Genomic DNA, 19,773 nt, shown 5'->3' with positions numbered 1-19,773 from the left:
GTCCGCACGAAAACATGCGGAAAAGGAAAAGATTGTTGTTTGCCTCTTTTCATGGTGATTCATCGCTCGTGCAAAGTTTCATCAAACTGTTGGGTTCGCCATAAAAAAGAAGCACGCCAATGCTAACGACGATTCATGACTTCTCGGAAGCGCTTTTCGTAGTCCCGTTCATTCATTGGGTGGCAGCTCTGGTTTGTCGTCTGTTGCTTTCCGCACTTCAAGATGGCCGTGTTCACGGCCGTCCCGAGCCGAGCTGGCAGCACTGGCAGGGGGCAGCCATCGTTGTCGTCCGTCAGTGTGTTTCGAGACGTGCCAGGGGTGGGACCTTTGTGTCGTGGGTGGGGAACCCGATTTTGTTTGTTTATTTTTAGTTTGCCGTTTTGTTCTCCCGTTCCGTTCTGGGCCGTCCATTGTGATCAAGATGTCGTTAAATCGTGTCAGTGGTGAAAAACAGCCAGAGGTGGTGGTGGAGAGGGACACCGAGAGTGAGCTACAAGCCCTTTTCGAAATAGTGCTCAAGCCCGACTCGAAGAGACCCTTGCAGAAACCCATGATAATGCGCAAGCTTCCCAACTCGTTCTTCAACCCTCCGTCCACGGGCTCCAAGTCTCCGTCCGTGTCCCACAGCCGCGAAAATTCAGGCGATTCCGCGTTCGGCAACGCCCTGGGTGCCGGCGTAGCGCCCGTGGCTGTGGCGCCTGTGGCCAGCGTCTCGCCCGGGCTGCCCACGGGGCTACCCACTGGGCTGCCCATCAGCCACCCCCGACACCACAGTTCGCCAGCCTCCCTGCAGCAGACCTACGCCCACGGCCCCAGCGGCCAGCAGGCCGGCGGCGCGGGCCAGGCCGGCCAGGGCCCCGCCAGCCCCGTGCAGCCCATCCAGCACCTCAAGGCGCGCAGTTACGACATGACGCAGGTGGACGAGCTGGGCCCGCTACCCCCGGGCTGGGAGAAGGCCCACACCCACGAGGGCCAGGTGTACTTTCTAAAGTGAGTATCCACTTGGGGTGTGGTGTGGTGTGCGCCTCCAGCAGGCAGCTCTCTGGACTCCGCATGCAACAGGTGGTTGTGGCTTCTGGGGCGGCTGGCTAGTGTTATGGGGTGGCAGCATTGCTGTGGGGAGGGTTTGCTGTTTTCGGTTGTAGAGTCTGCCTTCAGACTAATGTAGTAATAGTTATTCACCAATGTTTGATTAAAATAAATTGAGCTCAGGGATTGCGACAGGTGCAATTGTTCTTTATGGGAACTATCGCACCTGTTGAGAATCAAATGTTGTTGTCACTTGATTGATGGTATTCTTTGCCGTCTTGTCCTCTCTAGAACAGATCAAAAGCCAGAGTTAACATTATTATTGCTCATTGTTAATTTAGTTACTTTATTTATCAGCTCGTCACCCGCTATTGCTGTGTTATAGATTTAAGCACATTGTATGCATTGGCCAAGCGGTGGGTTGCCTAAGCACAGGTGGCATGTCATGCTAGCTGCAAGCTTTACCCTGCTAAAATTTAAGAGGGGGTGGGCGCTTCTCGTTTCCTCGTTTGAAACAAGGGAACAAGGACATGGAGAACAAGGACCAACTTGTCCCCTCCCACCGGTACGAGGTGTGCGTCCGTGCGCACTGCACGGCGCTGCTCTGCACGCGGCGAGCGTCCCGGCGTCCCCGCGACCCCCTGTGTGTGCATCAACAGGTGGGTCGTGGCGTGGCGGCGTGGCGTTGTGGCGGGTCGGGACGCTCTCCGGCAAGGGAGGGTCTCCAAGAAGGAGGGGAGGCCTGGACGCCGACCCGACCCGACGCCAAGCCGACTGCGCCACGCGGCCACGGCCAGTGGGGCTGGCCTGGCGGGGGGAAGGGGTAGACTTTCAACCCCCTCCACCCCCGTCGAAACACAAAGACTTCCCCGCCGCTCCGCCGCGCGCAAGGTGTTACTGTACGAAGCCAGTTCATAGCCTTCGCCCCCCTCCAGAGTCTCTTCCCTTTGAGCCCCTTCGCAGGCTGGAGAGGCTTGGCGAGCCCCGAACGCTCGAAATGAAATGGAAGATGTCTGAACCGCCGGGGTTGGTCAGCGCGGGCGTGGGCGATCTGTCGCCGCTGCTCGTTCTTGCGCGGATTCCGCTCACTACTGTCGTCGCTCTGTCTCTCTCGCACTCTTTTGGCGGAGCGGCGGGGCGGTGGCAGCGTGCTCGCCCCGTGTGAGAATGCACTGCGGCCGCGGGCGGGCCTTCCCCGTCCTGGTGGTTTATCAGCACGTGCCCACGCCGCGCCGCGGAGTGTCGCGACGTCGCGACGCTGTAGCACCCGTGGTCGTCGCGTCACCGAGTCACCGCCGAGCGAGAGGACCGAGAGGCAGCATCACGCCGCGCACGCACCACGCCGTGCCGCCGAGCGGCCTGGCTGTGCCTGGCTGCCTCGACGACCACGACGATGATCCCCCCGCGGGAAGGGGCCCGCTGCCCGCAGCTACCCCTGCTCGCGGCCGGCCGCCCGAAGTGCCACAATCATCCCGAACGGCGATGAGCGGAGCGCCCCCGGTGTGGTGTTGCTAGGCAGGCCGAGGGGGCCCTGCACCAGCCGCACTAGCGTCCTCTGCACGATGTGACTTTGGCGATGTCGCTGCGGTGTGCTCGCTGTGTTGCGGGGTGGCGGTGGTTATGGTTGTCGCCACACCAGCCACTCCCCACACCGCTTTATGCATTTTGAGAGCTCGCCGTATGCTGTGCGCGCGGGCTACCGTGCGCGGTGGCGGGGCGTGGCGCGGTGGGCGGGATGGTGGTGGCGCGCGGGCGGGGCGGCGCTGCTGCGCTGTGGTGACTTTAGGTTTTGTCCGTGTTGTGCGCGGAGCATTTATTTTGGGCGCAGCCAGTAGTCCACGTGCCGCGAGCGGGGGTGGCGGGGCGGCGGGTGGCTGGCGGGGGGCGTTTGGCAGGGGTTTTGGGGTGGGGTGCGGGCAAGGGTGCGGGTGCCAGAGGGCGTCTAGTGTAATCCGCACTGAGCACTCCATCGGTGGTGGTCCAGGCCCGCAGGCCGCAGCATGCCCTGGCCTGCACGTAAAGTAGACGAGAGCGGGCGGGTCTGTATTATCACAGTCAACCGTCGCTGTGTACTTACAAGTATGCAGCTACTGCATTGCGTAGAATTGACAAAACAGTCTGCGATTGACCGCACGTTTCAAGGGTACTGACGGCCTCCTTTGACACCCGAGAAGTGATTTGCACAGAGAAAAGTGCGCTGAATTCAGATCTGTGCTCAGATTTTGAATTGTCTTTCCGTTCTCTCACATTAGGAACACAAAATACCTATTTCCGGAAAAGCGAAAATTCGATCCTTGTTTCATAGTGTTATTTTGACCTATTTTTTACTTTCCTATGGCAAAATGACCGATCATTTACTCAGCGTCTGACACTAAACATACCCTACGCCACGTGAAATTTTATGAGGATTCCAAATATGCCCACGGATTTAACCTATCTCTCTTGGATCCTGAGATCTAGCGTGAACAAAACACCTCTGCATGCCTATTTCGGCAATAGAGTTTCCACCCGCTGACCAGCCGCACTAGCGTCCTCTGCACGATGTGACTTTGGCGATGTCGCTGCGGTGTGCTCGCTGTGTTGCGGGGTGGCGGTGGTTATGGTTGTCGCCACACCAGCCACTCCCCACACCCGCTTTATTGCATTTTTTGAGAGCTCGCCGTATGCTGTGCGCGCTGCGGCTACCGTGCGCGGTGGCGGGGCGTGGCGCGGTGGGCGGGGCGTGGTGGGCGCGGCGGGCGGGGCGCGGCGGGCGGGCGGGGCGCGGCGCTGCTGCGCTGTGGTGACTTTAGGTTTTGTCCGTGTTGTGCGCGGAGCATTTATTTGGGCGCAGCCAGTAGTCCACGTGCCCGCGAGCGGGGCCGCGGTGGGGCGGGGCGGGCGGGTGGGCTGGCGGGCGGGCGGGCGTTTGGCAGAGGTTGGGGTGGGGTGCGGGCAAGGGTGCCGGGGTGCCAGTAGGGCGTCTAGTGTAATCCGCACTGAGCACTCCATCGGCGTGGTGGTGCCAGGCCCGGCCAGGCCCGGCCAGGCCATGCCAGGCTCGGCCTGCACGTAAAGTAGACGAGACGGGCGGGGCGGGGCGCTCTGCAGCTCCACTCCGAACAGTGCGCCGTCGCGCTCTCTCTTACCCCTGCGGTACCAGCGGGACGCAGCGGGACGCCCCGCGAGTGCGAGAGAGACGGAGCGACGAAAGCACTGTTCGGAATCAAACGGCTGGTCTGCGTTTGCGGTGCGGCGTGCCCGATGTTTCAAGGTGCGCCGCGCCGCGCTGCCACTGCGAGACTGAGAGTATGTGTGTGCGAGAGAGAGAGAGTGTGCGAGAGGGAAGCGGGGAAGCGGTCGACTCTTCAACAACAGTGCGGCCGAGACGGGGTAGAGCAGAGCGTCGAGCGCCATTTTGAAAGCGAACCTTTGGAAACGCTGCCGCTCGCTGCCGCCCGTGCCGGGCCCGGGCACCGGGACTGGGGTGTGTACGTGTGCTTGTACTTCCGGCGGCCCGGCCTGCCCGGCCCAGTGGGGCTGAGATTTGCCGGGTTGGCCTGCCTTCCGGGCGGTCCGGGACGGTCCGGGACGGTCCGGGCCGGTCGCGGTGCTGCCCTGCCCCTGTCCGTCGTCGAGTCGAGGGGCGTGGCGCGCGGTGGCGGTGGCGCTTGGACCGCCGCGGCACGGGCGCGACGTGCCCACGGCGTGCCCCGAGTCAGGCGAGGCGCCCGATAAGCGGGTGACGCCGTCGCCGCTTCGGTGCACACCTGAGTGGTCATCGGACAGAACAACCTATTTTCAATAGGTTTCCCTTGTGACTTACGTCCTTATGCCCAACGGCCGCTGACCTGGGACTGGGACTGGGCGTCGCGGCCGCGCCGAGATGGATCTGGTCGGCTCCACCGCGGCCCAGCGTTTCTTTATTTTGCAGCGAGGGGAAGGTGTTCACCCAGTTTTGCTCGAGTCAAAGAAGACGAGAAAACCTTTTCCCTACGTTACGCCTTCAAGTCCCGGAAAAAAAGGGAGAAGGTATTGGGGACCTTCCATGTGGGATTGAAGTTTGGGTAGAGTCTAGAAGTTGCCTGGGATGGATCTATTTGGGGTGGTGATCAAGTGGTCGGACTCGGACTCCGTTGGACCCCGTTGAACCCCCTCGCCCCGCCCCGCCCCGCGCGGCCTCGGCGTTGGCCGCGGTGGCGGTGCCTGCAGGCCTGCACCTGCTCGCCGGCGCGGCGCCGAGACGGCCGAGGCCCTGCACGGTGTCGCGTTGCCGCCGCCGCTCGGCTTGCAGTTTGCGGTTATCGCCGTGTCTGCCGATTGCTTATCTCCGCGTCACGTGAGCGTCCCATTGATGAGTGGCGGGGCGGGGCGGGGCGGGGCGGGGCGTCGCGTACGGCCGTGTGAATGGGAGGCCAGACGCGGCACGACGCGGCGCCGGGCGGCCCGTGATGCAGGCGGCCGTCATGGTGCCTCCACTGGTTGCATCACGTTTGGACGCGCTGTCTCTACGCGCACACGCTCACTGGATTCGGTCTTGAATCCAAGCGCTATACAGCCCGGTGGTGAACACTCCGGGTGCGTGTGTACGCGCCGCTGGCCGCGTGCTTGCGCGTGCTCTGGGCCTCTGGGCGGCTGCCGCGCTGCCGCCAAGGCTGGCGCCGGGACGACGGCCTGCGCGGTGCGCGGGTACTTGCCGCCGTAGTGGCCGACCTTTTAAACATGGCCGTATTTTTAGCGCGCTAGTATCGCGGGGGCGGCGGAGTGTGCGACCGAAATACAACGCCGTCCCCGCCCACGCGGCCCGCCCCGCCCCGCCCCGCCCCGCCCCGCCCCGCCCCGCCCCGCCCCGTCCGGCCGTCTAGCCTCGCCGATCTGTCGCACTCGCCCCGATGATCAGCACCACCTGCACGCCGACTCTGCGCACGCGGCGTTTTCGGGCCTCCGCCCAAACGACGCCGCCTTGTTGCCTGTCCGTGCCCGTCCTAGTCGTCGCCCCACTATGTAACTCTCGTCAGCAAGACGAATGGCCGGCCGGCTGCAGCGACTCCAACGGGGACCACCCGGCCGGGCAGGCGGGGCAGGGCGGGCCGCCACTGCCGCTCGCTGTGTCAGCGCGGGGCGTGGGGCTCGGGGCGGGGCACAGATAAGTGTGAGTGCTCCCCGACTTCCGTTTGAGGAATCGGCAAAATCGGTTTATCAATCCCCCATGCCATGTCGGCGCCGCTGCGCTGAGCGTGCGTGTGCGTCGTGTGTTTGTGTGTGTGTCCGGTTTGTGACCCGGACGCGCTGCAGTTTGCCTGCAGTGTGGGGCGTAGCGGCGGCGGACGCGTTCTTGGACCTGCACTTTGTTACCCAGAAGCGCGCAGAGTGGCGGAGTGGCGCGAGGCGCGACCTTATTGGCTCCGATTGGCTTCTCGCGATCTCCATTTCCAAGAAAGTGCGCTTTGCGCGAATCATTTGATTACGACGATCGATTTTGTGAAAAAGTGTCGTCAAACGGTGGCCGTCTTTGTTTGTTGCACTCGTGTTGCCACGTTGCGTACTGCGGTGTTGGCAAGGGTGTTGGCTTGTACTGAGAAACGAGAAAAGCACTTGATTTATTCTTGCAAACTAATGAGGGAGTGGCCGCGCTGGCCGCGCTGGGCGCGCTATCCGCAGCCAGGCGCGGAAGACACTTTCTTTGAACGGCATAACGCGCTGGGCGCCGCTGGGTGCTGCTGGGGCGATGCCTGGCGATGCCCCGAAGGAGGCGCAGGGCCCCACGCAGGCCGCCGTGGCCGCCGTGCCGCCACCGCCAGGCCGGCAGGGGAAACGAAATGCAACAGTCCAGTGAATCCCGACTTCGCTATGCCAGACGAAACGCCACCGAAGGTTTCGTACGCCTTCCATTCCCCCGCGTTTGGCCATTTTTCACGCCGTCCCAGACGAGAGTTTCGGGGAAGCGGTGTCCGCCTGCTTCCGGGTCTTCCGGGTGTCGTTGGGGGGCGGTTCCTTCGGGGTTCACGGCCGGCGCGGCGCCTCTCTCGGAATCGGTGTGCCACCAGTGTGCTACCTGACACCATTGACGCCCTTCCGCCCCCGTTCGGCGCGCCCGTTTGTTTCGACTGGTCCACAAAGCGGTCGCTTTTGCCACGTTTGTTACGAATGCCGGCCTTCCTGTTGCGTGCGACGTGTCTTTTGCCGCATGGCTGGCAAGGCTGGCCTGCCGAGCGGCCCTGCGCCCTGCGCCCTGCGCCCTGCGCCCTGCGCCCTGCGCCCTGCGCCCTGCGCCCTGCGCCCTGCGCCCTGCGCCCTGCTGCTACGCCACTGGCTTGCTGCGGGGCTGCGGGGTGGCACCGCTGTGTAACTGGACCGCACGAGGGGCACCGGGCCACAGGCCGGGCCGGGCTACCCAGGCTGCCCTCGCCCCGTCATCTTCCCCAGGCAAAGCAGGCAAAGCCGTTCAAAAAGAAAACGACAACAAAGGCGTGGCATGCCCTTTGGGTCAGATTTGGGGGTCGGACAGGTACACCGGGAGGGAGGGGGGATCCGGGTTCCCAGGTGCGGCGCGGGGGCGGTCGGGGCGGTCGGGGCCGGGCCGTGTCGAGCCGTCGCCGCCACCGCGCGTTTGCCGCGGAAGGCGAGAAGGCGAGTCGAGGCGTAAGTGTAAACAATGGCAGCAACAGGCTGGCCGGGGGCGGGGCGGGGCGGGGCGGGGCGGGCGGTGGTCGGCTTGATTGCGGCCGGCTTGGCCCTCCTGGGCTTATCAATATCGTAGGTACCAATTAAGAAAGTAGAACAATGCCGTCGAGGAATGCTTCGATCAGCCCCCCCCCTTCCCAACCTGTCGCGTCCGCGCGCCGAGTGAATATCGCTGTAACGATGCTCACGGCGGCGGCATCGCGGTCGTATCGGCGCGGTTAGGCGCGGTGGGCCCTGGCAGTGTGGCGGCACGGCGCACGGCGGCCTGTGGGCTGGCCGAGCGATTCGCCGGGATTGTGAATCAGGGGATTAGTGCCAGGCCGCGTCATGAGCGGAAGGATCGGGAGGGAGGAGGAGGAGGAGGGGTCGCCGACCCCCCGCCGGAGTGGCGTGCCACGCCGTGCCGCCCGCACGTCCGCGCGTCCCCGCTGGCGGCGGCCTTTGCTAAGTTTGCCGTGCTCAGGTGCGCCTTGGTGGCGGCGACGCTGGCTCGGGACGGTGGACCCGGACACCCCTTTTCCGGGAAGCGTTTCGGCCGCGTGGCGTGCAAAGGTGCGGGCAGCGCTTGTCTGGGTCGGACGGCGTTGCTGGTCTCGGCCTTGTCCGCCTTGTTGGTGCCGAGGCTCTCTTGGAGGCAGCCGAGCAGCGGCCACCCCTACGGCCTGCGGCTCTACAGGGCACCCCAGAGGGGCACCCCGGGCACGCCATTAGCCCTAGGCCCGGGGCCCTCTAGACCCTCGTCATTTCGGGGGCCGCGCCGCCCCCTCATCTTCATATGAAAATTAAAGGGGCCGTGAAGAAGGAAATGGGCAGGCCGAGTGCAGCGCCGGCGTGACGTCACCTCGCCCCGATTGGAGTGTTACAGTGTAACGCTAGGGGGGGGGGGTGCGATTTGCGTTTGCTGACGACGGCTGGAAGGGAGACGGCCGGCCAGACGGGCGGACACTGCAAGACGACCGGCGCGCATCCGTCAGCGATACGGAGCCCTTATCTGGGCGGCGCGTACACCGCGTACTGCGTGCTGCGTGCGGCGGGCGTACGGCAGCGGCGCCTTCAAGGTGGAGTGCGCCCTGCGGGCTGCGGCCGTGCCGCGCCAGGCGGCGGAGTTCGTCTGTTGGGCCCCGTCTGTTGTCAGCGGTCTGCGGCTGGCCGGCGTTAGCAGACTTGTATCGTTTGGTATCGACGGGCAGCGCGAGCCAAGCGCCGAGCGCGGAGCCGCGAGCGTGGTGTGCCTGGTGTGCCGTCGACACGCTGGCGCACGCCGCACGCTGGCCGGCCCGGCACAGCCTCAAGCTCTACTCTGGCGCACAGCGTTGCCACTTCTCCTACCTGTGCCGGGCAGGGCGCGGTGCGCGGTGCGGCGCTGGGCCCCGCGGAGCCCCCCTTGCCCCTCACCCCTCCTCAACCGCCCCCCTGGCCCCCCTGGCCCCCCTGGTCTTGGACTTGTTCGACGGCGCGGCGGCCGGCGATGGCACGGCTTGGCATGGCGGCGATGCGGCTCCTGTAACTTCTTACAGCGGGTCGTAAATGGCTGTAATTCGCAGTCACAAAGGCCGCGGTGCTGCACGCTGGCTCGCTGGCGCGGTGCTGACGGGCCGACGATGCGGCGATGCGGCCACGCCACCAGAAATGACGGGCACGCCCGCACGCCTCATTGCACACGAAGAGGGCCGAATTTGTGGACGGACGGGCCGGAGCCTGTGTCCGCCACGGTGTCCGCGTGGGGGGGGGGGGGGGGGGCAGGGCAGGGCGCAAAGCCAAGGGCCCTCGCGCGGCCAGCCCCGCGGCCCCGCGGTCGGAGCCCCAGGGAGCCCCCCGCGGGGTGGGCGATGAGTCACCCGCTCGTGTGCATCTATTATGTGTACCACGCAGGCTGTGCATACGGTAATATCGTGCTCGCCGTAAGCGCAGTATTACTTCTCCAATCCAGTGCAACCTGTCCGCGTCACAAGCGATTTCACTGAAGCAAACTGTCCACTTATTTTTTCCGACGATGGTCCATGGGGCTGCGCGGGCTGCGTGGGAAAGGAACGACGGATGTGGCGCCCTCTGCGTATCTCTGGTGGCCCTCTGCGTTTGCTGAATGGCCGATGGCTGATGCGGCCGATGCCGTGCTGGCGGCCCCATGTAATGTGAAGCCGAGCGTTGTGAGGCCGCTCTGGCCGGCCCAGCTCCGGCCCGCACCGCCCTGTGCCCGCACGTCCATCCATGCAGAAATGGTCCCACGCCGCCGTCGCCGCGGACATGAATGGGAGCGAAGCAGAGCGGGGGCAGCACGGCAGCACGCACGGAGTGGCACGGAGGGTCTGGCTGCAGTGGCTGCCTGGGCGGCTCGCACTAATCCATCGCCTGTTGGGCCTTTTGGGCGGAACTGGGATCGTGGGAGCCATTCGGTGCTCGGCGCTGGTTGTCTCAGTCCTGGGTGGCGCTCCGTGGCGCTCCTGGCTGCTGGCACCCACCACGGCGGCCGTCGCGGTGCTGCTGCTTTGTGGCTGTCCTGTGTGGGCCTTCCCGCCCCCTCCCCTCTCCGGGGCCTGATACCGATGTCCCGTTTGTCGCGTCCACGCTCAAATGGTCCCCGTCGTGGCGTCGGACATGTCTTTCTTCCTCCTTCAAGGAGGACGGCTCGCCTGGCTTGGCCTGGCTTTCCCTCCACCCTCCACCACCTCCTTCCCGATATCGCTGTGCGCCTGGTTCGTGCCACGCAGTGCCACGTCGTCGTCGGCCAGAACCATGCACTTGGGCCCTGCTGCTGCAGCACACACCACGCCGCTGGTTTGGCAGGTCGGTCGGCTAGGGCAGGGCGCGGCAGGGCGCGGCAGGGCGGCAGGGCGGCAGTCGCGTGTCTAAAATGAGCCGAGAGGTCGGCCACTGCGCCGCGTGCGCCGCCGAGGGAAGGGAAGGGAAGGGAAGAGAAGGGAAGGGCCCGACACCCGACGGTCAAGATGAGCCGCAAGCCCTGGGCCCCTGGGCCTTTCGCTAAGCCCCGCCGACGGCCGACGGTGTGCCCTTTGCGGCCCAGCCGGGGCCCAGCCAAGCCATTCCAAAGAGCATCGTCGCGCCGCTCTGTCTCTCTCGCTGCCGCCGCACGCCCCATGTGAGTGCGACAGAGACAGCGATGTGACGACTCTTTGCTGAAAGGCCGGGGCCGAGGCGCGCCGCGATTCGAATTTGGCGGCAGATGGAGGCTCGCCCAGGACAACCAGTCCGTGCTCCGCCCAGCTCCAGCATGCTCCAGCCGCGGGGCAACCTGCAGGGCAACCTGCAGGGCAACCTGCAGGGCAACCTGCAGGGCAACCTGCAGGGCAACCTGCAGGGCAACCTGGGGCCGAGGGCAACCTGCAGGGCAACCTGCAGGGCAACCTGCAGGGCAACCTGGGGGCCAGGGCAACCTGCAGGCACCGCGGGCACCTGCAGGGCAACCTGCAGGGCAACCTGCAGGGCAACCTGCAGGGCAACCTGCAGGGCAACCTGCAGGGCAACCTGCAGGGCAACCTGCAGGGCAACCTGCAGGGCAACCTGCAGGGCAACCTGCAGGGCAACCTGCAGGGCAACCTGCAGGGCAACCTGCAGGGCAACCTGCAGGGCGCGTGGCGGGGCTGATGGCTGGACGGCTGGATGCCACTGGCTGGACTGTCTGGCGTGTCCGCGCGGGGCCCCTTCCCCTCCCCCTCCCCCTCCTCCTCCTCCTCGGCCCCTCGGCCCCTCGGTCGGGCGGTCGGTCTCGGGCGTGGCGCGGTGCGGGGGCCCGGGGGCCGCGGGGGCTCAGGGCGGCGCGGGGCAGGTGGCGCGGCGGGGCCGGGCGCGGCGAAGTTCAGCGGACGGCCTTCAAGCGGCTACGGCGGCGGTGCGGCGGTGTGGCGGCGGCGTGGCTGCGCACTGGCTTCACTGGCTGTCGGGCTGCAGAGTGGCTGCAAAGTGGCTGCGTCGCTGCGTCCGGGAACGGTACCCGCGAGTAGCTGAGTGGCTCGGCTCAACGGGCTCAACTCCACGCACGAACCGAGCCGACGCGGAGGCGACGCGGAGCCGAGCCGACGCGCTCCCGGCCGCGGCCGTCGACAGCGCTAAGCTGCGCTACGCCGGCGCGGCGTGGCGGGGCGTGGCGGCGAGGCGGCCGGCTGCATGCGTTGGCGCCTCCGCCAGCCTCCGCTAGGGCTGTCGAGGCGCCTCGTCGCTGCGCCTTACTATAGCACGCCGGCGGCCCGGCGGCTGGAGCGTGTGCTTAGTGCGTGTGGGAGTAATGATAAGGCTGTGAGTGACACCCACTCACACACACGCGATCTACTTTCAAACGAAAGAAAGAAACTTAGCCACGGGTGTCACATTTACGTATCACACGTTGGTCCGTCAAGGCATAAACGCTGATACAAATCTGTTGTCATCCAGTAATGCTGTAGTTACTTATGGCGATTGTCTCTCTGAGTCTGAATCTTTGCATGCTTGGCATACGACAGTTGTCTAACCCTTTGGCTTTCGCCTTGCCTGCAGTCACACGACACAGACCACCACCTGGGAGGACCCGCGCAAGTCGCTGGCCGCCCAGGCGCAGCGCCAGCAGCAGCGCAGCGCGGAGCTGCTGTCCAGCCCACCCACCCTCGCGCTCGCACACCCACACCCCGCCGCCTCGCCACTCCCCAAAGGTGAGGAAAGGAGAGGAGAGGAGGCCTCCTCCGACAGGGTTCGTGGCCGACAAGGTGCACCGGACTCACGCCGTGCTCAATCTGCTCCCAACAGCCACCACACCCAAGCCTGCGTCGCCGGCGCCGAACGACCTGGGCCCGCTCCCGGACGGCTGGGAGGAGGCGGCCACCCCCGAGGGCGAGATCTACTACATCGACCACAAGACCCACAGCACGTCGTGGTTCGACCCGCGGATACCCAGCCACCTGCAGCGCGCCCCCGCGGCCGGCACCATGCTGCCCCTGGGCACCTGGCAGGCGCTGTCGCAGTCGCAGTCCCTGCAGTCCCTGCAGACGGACCAGCGCCTGCAGTCGCTGCACCTCGAGTGCGAGAAGCTCAAGCAGCGGCAGCAGGAGATCATGCGGCAGGTGAGTATCGTTTGTCCGCCCCCGTCCGCCCCCGTCCGCCCCCGTCCGCCCCCGGCCGCCCCCGGCCTTGGTGCCTGGCCTGGGTGGGCTCGACGAGGGCGTTGGGCTGCCCCTCGGGCTGCCCCTCGGGCTGCCCCTGCCCCTCGGCCCATTGGGTCGGACGGCCTCGTGCGGCTGGTGATGGTGTGCGTGGAGATAGTTGCTACTCCCTGCCATCGCCATCGCGTTGACCTGTTTTGTTCATGATGTATGGACAAAGGTTGCCGCGGTCCAAAGTCCGACTGCTCTTAATTTCATTTGGACCACCAATCTCGCTTTATCTCTGTGTTCTTTTCTATTTTCTTGTTATAATGTGTGTTGTGCGATGCGCCTCACAACATGATAGCTGAGAAAGTAGCAAACTCTTTGGCCTTTCCAAGGAGTTTGTTTTCTTTTTCAGAACCTATGTGATTACCCAATTAACCCTGTTACAATTTCAATTTGTTGTTCAAACTTTCTTACTTTGTAACTTCCTATGACTGATATCAATCAATTTCTTGTTATTTTAATTGCATTTTCTTCGTTTTCTTTCTTTTTTTTATTGAACAATTTATCCTGAATATGGGCTTTTTGGTTTACAGCAAGAGCTGATGCGCCAACATGCAAACGACATTGCAACATCAGGCATGGATCCCTTCCTTGGTTTGGCTGACCACTCCCGACAGGAATCAAATGACAGCGGACTTGGTCTGGGACCGCTTCCTCACACACCTGATTTCACCTACAGCATGGAAGATAACATGGATGGTGTTAGCGGTAAGCTCAACTTAGATTCTTTTCTTTCTTCTTATTTGCTCTGAGCTTGGATGTGAAAATCCAATCATTTTGATTCTATCCTTGTTTCTTATCTTTAAGCTGTTTTTTAAATGCTTTTTTGATTTGTTTTATTTCAGAGGGTGCCCCTTCTTTAGATACTCAAGATCTCAGCTCACTTGATCCTAGTGACGACTTGGTAGCATCCCTTCAGGTAAGTTAACTGCTGTACTGCTGCCAGTTACTTTTGATGTTGACTTTGTGTAAGGACAGAGCTAATGACAGTCCCTCCACATTCCTTAAATGTACCTAAATCCTCCTGGCTTTCTAACTTAAGCTGAGCTGTTCACCCACGACAAGTGGGATGTCGAAAACCTACCTCAAATTCTTTGAAACTTTGGTGTCAATAAGCTGCTCCATAACAAACTAATGCTGCACAGTTTGTAAATTATTTTCCTCCCCTTTTTTGTCTCTTTCTGATTATGATTGAGTGTATGTGGTACTATCTCTGGTGCAACAGCATCATGCTGTTACCAAATTATTCAGCATGTGACTCCTGGTTTTGTTTCAATGGTAGAATGGAAAGACAACAGCTGACCACTTCTTATGCAACTATTTATGCAAAGTTTCAAATTCAGGGTAATAAGAGATTCTTTCTCCATCATGTTATTTTTTCAGTTTCAAGAAGATCTGCTAAACGACGATCAATGGAGTGGATTTTGATCAGGTGAAATGTTTTCTATTGTTAGGATTGTCATGCCAGCTGTAGTACTATTTGATTGGTTTTTTTTTACTTTTCTTCTGCTAATAATTAATCAGCTGAGTATTTTAAGTTTTGGCTGTAAAGTCTTGTTTCTTCAATTTATGTAATACATATTAGCATCTTTCTCTATACGTAGTGCAACTACCTTACTAATGTGGTTCTCTGTGAATAGCTTAAGCTTATGAGTTGACTCCTTGCTTTAAAATTGTGGACTTCTGCAATTATCATCAATGGTTTTGGTACAAAATAGTTTTTCTTAATCTTCTAGTAGGATCTGCTAAGCTGAAATCGGCAGGTTTCTTACCAGCGGCACAGCATTATTTTATTACTATTTAAAATAATGGTTTGTGTTTTGATTGGTTTCTGAGCTCTGTTGAACCAGTTTCAAAGAATTTTCACTTCCTATCCTTCCTCTACTTCCTCTATCAAATCTTCTCTTGTAGTTCCCTTTTCAATAGTTTCTCTGAAGCATTGTTTTAACTAAGCTGTTTTCTTTTTGTTTCAGTTAAGTGATGACTTTTTAGAAGATGTTCAAGCCCTCATCAACCCCCTCAACCCTCTCCATCCTCTTCACCCGACTAGCAAGACAGACAATGTTTTGACATGGCTGTAGGGGGGTCCCTACGCTTGCCTTCCTGCTTACTGTGTGCGTGTGCGTGCGTGCTGCCGATTGAACTGAATAGCTCGAGAGGTCATTGTGTAACTAACACCTTGCAGTGAAGTCTTCGTGCATTTAATCTTCCTGAGTTTTGATTTGGTCTCTTTTCAATGGCGTCCATTGTATTTGGAGTTGATTGTGAAAATTTTATTGTGGTCAAAGGTTTATTTTACTTGAGATGTAATATTTTATGTATCGTTTAGTGAATTGGATCATAGCTGGGACATAATGGCAAGGTAGCATGCCATGATACTTGATTCTTGAATTCATTGTGTGTAATAATTTCTACATTTTATCCTACTGTGTCACGCAGTTTTAAATACTTATATTTCATGTTTCCAAATCATTACGTAAAGGGCAATTAATGCACAAGGACACTCTTCAGATCACAACGCCACGGCCTCGCATACAGTTTTCGGGTGGTGCATTATGACCTGCAATGTCAAAAGGCTCAACTCTAGAGTGCCAAATATGCTTCTGAAGATCACTTGTTTGTACATAAATTCGCCTGATATCATCTTATATTAAGTAATTATTGTGCCTTTTGTAATACAAAGAAACAAATTGTAAGAATAATTTTATTTGTTTATACCTTGTAGGTTTTAACTTTGTAACTGTGTTTTGTTGTTTGTGTACTGCAATGGTTGCCCAGTTGGCAAGAGTGCTATTTACTGTGAGAAGTTATGACCTACCCCTCTCTGTCTTGCTTACGTTATATTTTGTGTTTGCCATAAAAGTATATTATAGGGGATTTGTATAAAAAGTGAAACATATTTTTATGTTGGTGTACTTAATGCAAGCACTATATCACATGCTTTTTGTTATTTTCGATTTAGTTGTTAATTGTTTGTTGTAAAGTATGGTTCTAGCAAAGGAATTGAAAGCAAAAAAATTATTAAGTAGTGGGGTTTACTTAATCTTACTTAAGTTGCAGCCATAAGACCTGCAGCTTTTTGAGTCAACAACATTTTAAGCCCAATCAAGCAAGCTTCATATGAGATGATGGCAGAAGCAAAATGAGAGAGAAATCGAGAAACACGCAAGAGACAGAGTAGGGGAAGGTCTGTCTCACAGCAATCCGTCCTGCTCTCAAAACTGGTGCCACCGAGCGTGACTGAGCATGTAATTGTGGATGTATTTTGACTTTGCTTGTTGCTGTTTTATGTATTAGTATTAATGTTCGTATGAATGGTGAAATAGTTTGAAGAAAAATAATTTGATATTCTTTTACAATTTTGGTCTTAAATGAGCAAATGACTGTCTTTAATTTGAACACTTACGTTAAGAGCAGGTTTAAATATTTTTTACTTATGTTGGATATCTCTTTGATGAACTATATAATTAATAATAATATTATTGTATATGGATGTTGACTTTTTATAAAGATTTTTAGTTAAAATACAAAGGAATACATATTAAGATCCCAACTTGCATCCAAGACAAAGCTATGTTTGAGTTCTATGTTAAGCAGAGAAAGCAACTCAATTTTACCTGTGTCAATCAGTACTGCCCTTTGGTCTTGTATTTTCATTGTCACAATGAGGTAGCTACGTCTTTAAAGTTCTAAATGGTTTTCATTGTTTTCCAGTCTATTATATTTATTTTTTGCTGTCATACTACTGATCGCACATCCACACAATTCAATTTTGAGTTGCTTCTCTTGCTGCCTTGTTGGATATTGGCTATTTGCATGTCACCCTTTTATGAATGCACTTCTATGGTATGCATAGTTTTGAATGGATTTCTTCTGTTGACTGTTATGATTTGAGATGTGTTTTTTTTTTTTTTTTAAGAATCAATGAACAATTTATTTTTTTAACAACTTCATATTGATACAATATTTATTTCAAATACTGTGGTCTACCTTGTTGAACAGGCATATGCGACTTCTATTGTAATTTTTCAGGCCTGGCATGATTGATTTATGATTGATTTATATTTTAGAAGTGTGAAGCAAGTTTATGCCATGTTGTAACGCACAATTTGGGCACATTCTCTATTAACAAAAGAAAAATGGTTGTGTGAACCCATCTGTAAAATTTGATGCCTTGTAATCTTTGTCCAGGACGAGCTTTTATGTAGTTTAGCTTGTTCCGAGATCTTTGACAATACTATGGTGGGCTAATCAAACTGTGTCCTCCGCTGACAAAGTAGCAGCGGACGTTGTCGCAGTTGATACCCCTCCTTCAGCAGTTATTCATTCAACTGTTGTCTCCGCACCCTTTCAATGCTCTATACCTCTCAAACCCTGACATGACCGATTTATTTCTACGTATTGGTTTTAATCTTTTTATTGTGTTTGAATTTTCTCAATTTGATCTGTTTTCTGCAAAGTTGAAAACTAAAATTTATGTTTCTTTTTCTTTATATGTGAAAAGGGCTGCTGGAGACGAAATCAGCCTGGTTGCAGTTGATTGAATGAACTGGTTAAGAATAATAGAACTTTTTGTGATATTTTATGAGTTTATCAATCATGCAATTATTTGTTTGAATCTTGGCTTCAAGTTATCAAATACCTGTGATTAATTGACGTTTTTGTTCAACGTTATAAGGTGGCATGCATTTAAGCCTAACTTTTCTGCTACACCAGTTGCATTCTTCTAATATTTATTAAGCCTCATCAATTTTGGCAACTAGTATTGAAATCATGAACTGCCGTCCATTTTTAATGTGTAGGCTATCTAGCGCGTTCAGTAGGAATTAGAAAGTACTCAGCCATGGCTTTAAGAAGCAGTTGTGAGTTCCATTTAATGTTCATAGACAACTCATTTCGCCTTTTTACAATCTTACCAATAAATTCTTCCAAAAATTTTGTCATTTTAAAATTTCGGTCTTGCATTTCTACCCTTTCTCCAAGGAAACAACATTTAAAGTTCCTTAGTTCAGTATTTATTGTGGAGAAGATTCATCGCTGTCTTCTGCCTTTTTTGTGATTTTAAGTGTGACCTTGAAAAAGACGAGATAAACTGCTGTTTATAGATAAACTCACTGTTTGCAAGAGGGTTTGCTGCCTGTTCAGTCAGAAGAGAAATGACCCTGTTAAAACCTCATGTGCCGAGTTTCTCCATTAGGTTGGCTACGGTGCAGTACCTTCCAAACATTTGAATGAACTCTTTCACTGTGACAAATGTAAATGCTAATAGAACTATGAAACCTTTTATGATGATTAATTATTATAATTTAATTTCTTACTATATCTTAGATTGTAGAGTTTGCTGTTAAGTTTTTCTTTTATAAAAAGAATGTGATGATTAAATAGCCAGCACAGCATCAGTTTAAGCTAAAATTGTCTTAATTAAATTGCATGCATGGCTCTAGAGCGTGTGCAGGCATGCTCAGTTTTGTGCCTTGCCCTTCATACTACATTTTGTGGTCTGAAACTGAAATTAATGTTCTGGCCCCATGCCTTCCTCTTACGCCGTCCCTCTTAATAGTGGCTGACTCGGGCTGTAATTTCTATCGTAAGTAAATATTTTTGAATTGTACCTTGATATTTTACAATTTTACTGTTATTCTATTTCACTGTTGAATGAAAACATGGAGTCTGTTAGCTTTTGCATCTACAGGTCTTCCTCTTTTCTACTTCTCATAAACTTCTTGCCATCTGTATTAGCAATATTTTATACTTCTGTCTATTTTGGTTGGCCTATTGGGTGGCCACTTTGGCTCATGATATTAGCAATAATGGTTATTATAAATAAAAATTTTATGGTTATTGCCAGAATTCTATGTGTTATGTACAGATAAATGTCTTAGCTGATTGTGATGAAATTGTGTATATGATGTTTAATGTTACAATGTCAAAACTTTATATGATGCACACAGGGTTGATGTCCCCTTGCCTCCTACTGAGAGGTCTACGTCTCTAAATTTGTTGTGCACTTATTTTTAAATGTGATTTCAAAAATAAAAGGCAGCCTTAATGACTTCTGGAGGTCTTAGTTGCCCTATTTTTTGACCTACTTAACTAATTACGGTGCAGCTATGCGTTTATTCAGAGGCGTATAGTTTCAATTTTTTTGTTTTACAAATTGCTATTGTTCTGTAGAAATTTTGTATTTATCATCTTATTTTTCGTTTTGCATTTCTGATGCAATGAACCATTAGGATAATGAACTGTTGTTGGAAAACATGTTTAGTTGAGGAACATTTAAAAGTGACAATGTCTACATCAAGTTTTGGAAAGAAGTTGCGAGACGCGGCGGCCTGCTGGTTCAGTCTGTATGTCCTTGCTTGTTGTGTTGAATACTTGAATTGCATTTACAAAGTACATTTCATACATTATTGAACTCTTCAGGTTTGTTCACTCAAATTAAACAAAATATTGGTCTTAAAATTTTTAGCAAATTCGATTTAAAGAAACAAAACATGTAATGTGAAAATTTAAGTGTTGTCAAAAGAGGGAAAATTTACTGCCTTAGTTCACACCATTGTGCAACATACTTGCCAATAAAGACTATCTATTGTTGTATATCATTCGTGTCTTAGTTCAGTATTTGTAGCATTGTGTGAAGACAATCATATTCAATGATAACTTTTGATGTGAAAATAATCATCCTGTTTGTCATGACAAATTGTGGAGTCAGATTGGATCAGAAACCATTCTACTGGCCATGAAATCTGAAATTCAGCAACCTTCTATAGAATGCATGTCGTGTTTACTGTGTTACCGCATGTGTATTATCTGCATCCTACATTACCTGTGTACTTTTGTCCTTAAATGTTTGTTTTATTATATTTATATAATAAGCTGATACTAAACTATTGCTTTACAATGATTACATTTACCCAATAAACTTTTTCATTACATCATTGTTTTT

At 55.1% G+C, this 19,773-nt stretch overlaps 1 protein-coding gene across 2 annotated transcripts; it reads left to right on the top strand.

The window, feature by feature from the left end:
• Positions 1–256: 256 nt before the first annotated feature.
• On the top strand, positions 257–19,762 carry LOC117641761 (transcriptional coactivator yorkie). Of its 2 annotated transcripts, XM_034379356.1 has the most exons (7): positions 257–990; positions 12,181–12,332; positions 12,427–12,740; positions 13,361–13,535; positions 13,673–13,746; positions 14,211–14,259; positions 14,801–19,762. In XM_034379356.1, exons 1-6 carry the CDS (start codon positions 422–424, stop codon positions 14,253–14,255), a joined length of 1,329 nt encoding a protein of 442 aa, XP_034235247.1. In that variant the 5' UTR covers positions 257–421; the 3' UTR covers positions 14,256–14,259; positions 14,801–19,762. The 2 variants fall into 2 exon arrangements, with proteins under 2 accessions (XP_034235247.1, XP_034235246.1); XM_034379355.1 differs by lacking the exon at positions 14,211–14,259 and having other exon boundaries at positions 258–990.
• Positions 19,763–19,773: the final 11 nt, after the last annotated feature.

Source organism: Thrips palmi, unplaced genomic scaffold (assembly GCF_012932325.1).
Source record: "Thrips palmi isolate BJ-2018 unplaced genomic scaffold, TpBJ-2018v1 HiC_scaffold_15, whole genome shotgun sequence".
Lineage (NCBI taxonomy): Eukaryota > Metazoa > Arthropoda > Insecta > Thysanoptera > Thripidae > Thrips > Thrips palmi.
The sequence above is the reverse complement of the archived record's forward strand: the minus strand, read 5'-3'. Positions and strand labels throughout refer to the sequence as shown.